At 33.0% G+C, this 6473-nt stretch overlaps 1 protein-coding gene across 1 annotated transcript; it reads right to left on the bottom strand.

Annotated features, from left to right (window-relative positions):
* Positions 1 to 592: 592 nt before the first annotated feature.
* LOC131043551 (uncharacterized) lies at positions 593 to 5154 on the bottom strand. The gene is made up of 2 exons (XM_057976767.2): positions 4787 to 5154; positions 593 to 1362 (listed from the first exon to the last, which is right to left on the bottom strand). Exons 1-2 carry the CDS (start codon positions 4851 to 4853, stop codon positions 776 to 778), a joined length of 654 nt encoding a protein of 217 aa, XP_057832750.2. The 5' UTR covers positions 4854 to 5154; the 3' UTR covers positions 593 to 775.
* Positions 5155 to 6473: the final 1319 nt, after the last annotated feature.

A 6473-nucleotide genomic window follows, 5' to 3' on the forward strand; every position in this document is an offset into this window, starting at 1 on the left:
TTATTTAGTGAATGATATTTTTTGAATCAATTGTGTCTATAAATATATACATTTTCTATTTTATTATTTTGCATATCAAACTTATCAACAATATAATTTAAAGTCAATTAAAACAAAATTCAATTTCACAAAAATTGTAAAATATAATCAATTGAAGTTTTACCACAAGACAATTTTTCATCACATTTCCACCCTCAAAATCAATAGTTGACCTTAATTTTATTTGTAAGAAATATTTTTAAAAATGTTTAAAAACTGATAATATTCTATTTTATATAATTTAAAGAGCTAAATATTAATTTTGTTGAATTTAATTGAATTATTTATAATTACAAAATCTATAATAATGACATTAAAAAAATAGAGTCCTCAATTTTTTCTCTATCATCACGCCAGTTTTTGAAATTATAATTTGACTCCTTTACATACATACTCTTTTAGATATAAAATTTGTAAATAATCACTTATTTAAATAACTCTCAAATATCTCACAAATTGTTTCTAAGAATAAAATAATTGGTAAGCAGAAAGACAGACAGAAGTTCAAAATTTTCAATGACTAAAAAACATCCCATGAATTGTTTTCCAAGGATAAGTTAATCAAATCATATTTCAAATTCAATATAGGGACTATAAGTGCTTTGTAGTGCCCAAATCATGGTTACAATCGTGGGAAAAATTGAAAAGAATGTGATAAAAAATACAATCACATTAAATGGTGAGTAATGACTGAGGACTTGCAAAAAGTCTTTCAATATGGTATAACAGAGGTGGTTCAGGACATAGAAATGAAAGCACCTGTGAGAATGAGAAGAAACAATCCCATTAAAATGGATAACTGTGCAGATTTTGTTGAGGAACTGCAGGGGTCATTGGTTCCACTGTAGCATCCAGTCTTCTGCTTTATGGCCGTACCTCCACTGATTTTGAAGGATGTTTTTGGGTTTCCACTGCTAAATAGCACACACCAAAAGTATGGTCCCCCTCCATCAGTTCCTTGCACACCTACACCAACTTCAGTATGGGTTTTATTATATAAAATAGACAAGCTTCTCTCATTTTGAATAAGAACCTTGGAGAAAGCTTTTTCAGGTTTAAAATAGTCTGATTGGCATGCCAATAGACGGCCTGTTATAGGACCCAATGTTGAGACTTCCACCCCACAGTTGGGTGCAAATTTCTCAGCAAAATCTGAAGCGAAAGGTTTTTTTCCATTAGGACCAACATCCTCACATTGTCCTTGATAGGCTTTGATGTACTGCAAGGCCATACATGCTAATCCTGGATTATCAGTCAAGCTTGATGAGTTCTGAGCAGTTCGATTGCTGTTTATTACACTCACTAGTGCATCAGCAGGGTTGTCTGCAAAATCCAATTAAGGAGGCAATTTTACTGAAAGATTTGAATGAATATGATAAGTGCACAACCCCAAATTCAACCCATACAAGCCAATCAAATACTTGCAAGAATATGCAGGCAGGCATTCTATATGACTGAAAATTTGTCTATAAATCTGCGTTTCAAATTTCAAGAGTAACTACAACACGAATAAGATCTTTGAAATGTAGTGATTGGTAAGCATTTGAAATGCATCTAACATCATATATCTGAAACAGGTCAGAATTGCAAGTAATTTTTACTATTGGTCTAACCACCATTCAGGCTTTGATATGAAGATGCCCCACTACCCTGTAACATAATTATCCACCACAGAAAGAAACTGCAAAAAATGATAGCTCGAGTAACTATATAGAATCTCATACATAAACGCTTTCCCCTAGCATTCTGCAATAAGACAATTTATAATTTGCAGATGCTCGTAGATATGAAAACAAGAATACTATTGGGCACTCAGCATGAAAGGAGTTGAAATGATATGCCCTCATTAGATATTTATACATAAATGTCCCATAGAATGAGAAGCGTAATTTGAGCATGCTTAAAATGGCTAGTGATCAAAAAATTCTTTTGTGGTTTAGGAAAAGTAATGGACAATCAGCTGATTAGGAGATGACATCAACAAATATTAGCAATGCTCAGTCAGAACTTCAGAAACGAAAGCATTGGATCCATTCCTATCATTATCAGGTAAGGAAATAATGCAGATACATGAATCCACTGTTGGAACTTGGAATAAAGATGCCCATAGTTTAATGGGAAAAAGGCAAGTCTGAGGAAACATAACACAGAATATCAACTAGATAAGAATAGAAAAGTCTTTCATGAACAAATCCAATCAAATTTATTCAATAAGGAATTTCTTATCCATATAAATAGAAATTCTTAACATTGTTTGAGGCATTTCTGTTTTCTTAGAATAAGCTACCTGAGAATTCATGCAGTTCTCACTATGAGGCAGTTCTATAACATACTGTACTTGTAAAATTTGTTCTTGTTACTCTCCTTGGGAAAAAACTGCATCTTGTATGGAGGATTCTTAATCTATGAGTAAGGGATTTTGCATTCGATCGAGACTAAGAAAGATTCGATCTTCAATATAAAAAACGAAAAAAAGAAGGTTTTCACTTTTCTCTAACATTTAAAAATGAAGCAATACTAATTCATTCTAAAAAACTTGTTTCTAATTACTTAGAGATTTTGTTACCTGCGCATTTTCGTTTCTCACAATTTATGCACTAATGTCCTAAAAGTTTGCAGAGCCTACCCTCACTGAAACATGAGTTGAGACAGATCACAATGAGCTATAAAACTTGCAACGAACACAATCAACGAAAGACAATGTTTAGGAGAAATAGATCCTCCCATTTTGTGCAAACCAACCCCTAGTTTTTAAGATCAGCTAAAAGGTGCATCTTGTGGAAAGTAACTTATTAAACCTGATTTTACCCCTTGATATTCTTGGCGGAGGTGTTTGACTTGAACAAGGAATGAACATTTGCAAAATATAAACCCTTCTACACTTCCCGAGTGACCACGTACAAGCAAGTTTAACATGACTCATTGAAACAAGAACAGAGATAACATGTTCGGCCTGTAATTGGTAAACTCTTGAGTACTTCCCGAGTTTCCTAAAAATAAGCAACGGTAGCCAATGTTGAATTCCTGCAGAACTATGCAGTGAAGAAACTTGCTGAAGTAGGGCTTTTGGAAACTAAAAATACAATTGAAAATTATTATGTCTGATAGTTATGAAGTTGATTTGTTTGGGAAGAAAAAGTCCCCAACCTTTTGATGTGAAATTTCTAATATTTTAAGAACAAGGATATTGTCAAATTTTCACTGACTTTTTCCAGAGTGCCCAACCAACCATTACTCTTTGGCTTGCGGAGTTATTCTTGAGTACTAGTGGTGTGACTTTGATAAGAACTGCATATAACCTTCATGCAAAATACGCGAATCATAAGATATAAAACAAGGTTGTAGTTGGAAAGCTAAAACTCCTGTTATGTGCAGTTTGGAAGAGAGTAAGCACCAGATGTAAATAATTTGATTTAATTTTAAATGCATAAGCGAATAACAAAGATCCCTAGATCTTAGGTCAAGCATAGTTGAAAGCATTTGAATGTGGTCCAACTGACCAAAAGGGTCCAAGCTGGCAATATTGATGAATCTCAACGGCTATGTAAGACAACTCAATCTACCAGCCTTCTCTACAACATCGGTGATTCAAAACTTATGATTTGAATTTCAGATGTACATGGTTTGCGGGCAATTGCATACGTCTCTAAGGGATTAGTCTCGCTCCAGCCTGCGTCTTTTTAATCCCAACTTGACAGTTTATAAACAGATTGGACACTGGACTGGATCGCAGAGATACCCTGACGCAACAAGAAAAAACAAAACAAAAAACTTATGATTTGCATGACCCCCAGGAGAGGTCAAGGTAGGTGGTTAGGGACGCTGTGCAAATCAGGAAAAAGGAATAAATGAAAAAGATAGTAGGAAGGGGAGTGAGACAAGAGCTAGATCATTGTCCCTATTCTGTAGTGACTATGTGATTTTGGAAACCATAACCTAGATCATTTGTATAACAGATCAAATATACAAGGCCAGCACGCATATAGATCTGAAGGTTCACATCCCATGCATCTATATACTAGAAGCAACTGACCCCGCCTTAAAAGTATCCTTCCTCCCCTCAATCCCAACAAGCTTGAAAATTCAAGGAGAAAACCTAAACCAGTGATGTGGACCTTGATGAAGGCTAGGTAAACTACCCCCTAAATCTCATCCTTCAATATAACAACCCCTATGTGATTTGCATTTCCCGAATGTTCCTAAGCAAATGCACATCACTTGAAGACAGCATTACGCTATGTCTCACTTTCAGCAAGAAATTTGATATAGCATCAGGCATACTTAAGCTTAGATCTATGAAGATCATTTTTTTAACATGTTAACAATAAGTACTTAATGTCATGTTTACAAAAATATATATGTATTTTTTATAGTTTACATCTTCATACTATTCTTTGTAAAATCAAAGACACGCTAATCATGTATCACTCCTGTGTTGCCCAAACTCTCACCCACATTGTAGATCTGCATCACTACAAAAAACCTGCATTTCTACGGATGAGCTTTTTAACCAAAACCCAATTCTCAGATACAAACAAATGTAAGGAAGAAGTAAGCGCATTGCCATTTGAAACAAACAGTAAAGCAAATTGGTTCATCCGTATAAATTGGTCAATAGAACAGAACAAGAATCGGACTGATCGATATGCATTTATAGAACTGAAAAAAATGGGCAAAGTTTCTATGAAAAAGTACAGCAATGTCTAACAAAAAACAGTAAGGAAAGTGGATCCATGAAAAACAGTACCTGAGCTTTTAGCAGAGGCAATACCCACTAGCAGAATCGAGATGAAAATCAGTCTTATGGCTGCCATCGCCAGATCTGGATAAACAAAGAAGAAAAAACTCCTATCGGCAAAAATATCCTCCTTTAACAACTATGTAGTGTTCTCTAAACATCCCCGGATTGAATTTAGATTTTCTCTCTGGTATCCTTGACATTGCACCATATAAGTTGTTTCCAGAGAGGTTGTATATGTTTTTTAATTAAGTTTTGCTGGTAGAAACAACAAAATTGCAGTTGTCAGAAAGCGATGTATTAACAGGATTCTTAACTTCAAAAAAAAACTTATTTTTTCATTAAAAAACATTTTCATTGATTTCCAAGCTAATTATTAGATATATCTATATTAAGTTTGGTTTATAGAATTTGATATATAGAATTTGATATAATGGTGAAGAATAAGTTTGGTTTATAATGGTGAAGAATTTGTACTTTTGAAACAGAGGTGATAAATTCAAATGATAACAATAGTAGAGTATGTACACTTCATATTTAAAAAATGACAATGACATAATGTAAAAATGTCGCATTAGACTATTTTTCATTTAATTTAATTTATTTTTAAATAATAATGATTATATATTTTGAATATATTAAAAAAGAGTCATATATTATTTTAAAATAAAAAGTAATTGGTAGAAGGAATGTTTTCAAAGTTTGAGCATGCAAAGTTTAAACAAATAAGTACACCCAACAAAACAATTAGTTTGATGATTCGATCTTTATTTATTTTTAGCTATATTTTGTATTAAAGGGATATGGATCAATAATTGTGCTAAATCTTCTTGTTGGGAGGGTAATTGTGGGCATTACTTCTACATATTTTCTCTAAGCCTTAAAATTATCATTTTGATTTTAAAATTAGTTTCTTAGTGGACCAAAAATTCAAAATTCAAAATTTCAAATTCCAAATCTTGCACCCCGTTCTACTAACCATTATGACTCTATTTGACATATATTTGTGTGGCATGTTGATATGTCATAATATTTTAAAATATTTAATGTGTTCTTAATTTTATATGAGACAACAATTAGAGTACACTTCAATTTCTAAGTGAAACAAAAAATCAAATATGCAATCATCATCATCTAGACCATTTGCTTGTTTGTGCATGTTGTCTTTGATATTGCTTATTGTCATTAATATAACATGTCAAATGGATTTGATCTCGGAGAAACCATTCACCTATCAACTTAACAAACTTCTAAATGATATCCCTATACATTACTTTGATGTTTCATAAGCACATGTAGCCCCAACATATTATGAATGAGTTGAATACTTTCTCTTTAGCTAATGATAGTTATGACAGAGGAATATAGACCAAGAATCTAATTCCTCTTGCTAATGATATTCCTAATTTCTCTTCACAAGGAGAGAAAACTAATAAGCAAGGGAGTTGCACAAGTCAAGATTTTCTCAATCGTGATTCGATGAACTAGTTCAACTTTAATGCAAGTGGTTAACACTTAAAATCCTACTAATGATAATGATTCTAAAGTTAGATCTCCCCTTAACTATGTTTCTAGGTCTTCTTTGTAGCAGGTGATTGCTAATAAACCAAGGAGATGGATGTCATATAGGAGTGGGATAGTAGTCCTTAATTGAGGAATTGTGGCGCATAATATAGAACTTGGATTTCATTTTGCC

The sequence above is a fragment of the Cryptomeria japonica genome, chromosome 2 (genome assembly GCF_030272615.1).
Source record: "Cryptomeria japonica chromosome 2, Sugi_1.0, whole genome shotgun sequence".
Classification (NCBI taxonomy): domain Eukaryota; kingdom Viridiplantae; phylum Streptophyta; class Pinopsida; order Cupressales; family Cupressaceae; genus Cryptomeria; species Cryptomeria japonica.

What these genes read in the sequence shown, in the direction of transcription:
- LOC131043551 (XM_057976767.2), bottom strand. Translation starts at nt 4,853, where the DNA reads ATGGCAGCCATAAGACTGATTTTCATCTCGATTCTGCTAGTGGGTATT. An exon ending in TGCCTCTGCTAAAAGCTCAG is followed by an intron (nt 1,363 to 4,786) that starts GTACTGTTTTTC and finishes TGGATTTTGCAG; the next exon opens with ACAACCCTGCTGATGCACTA.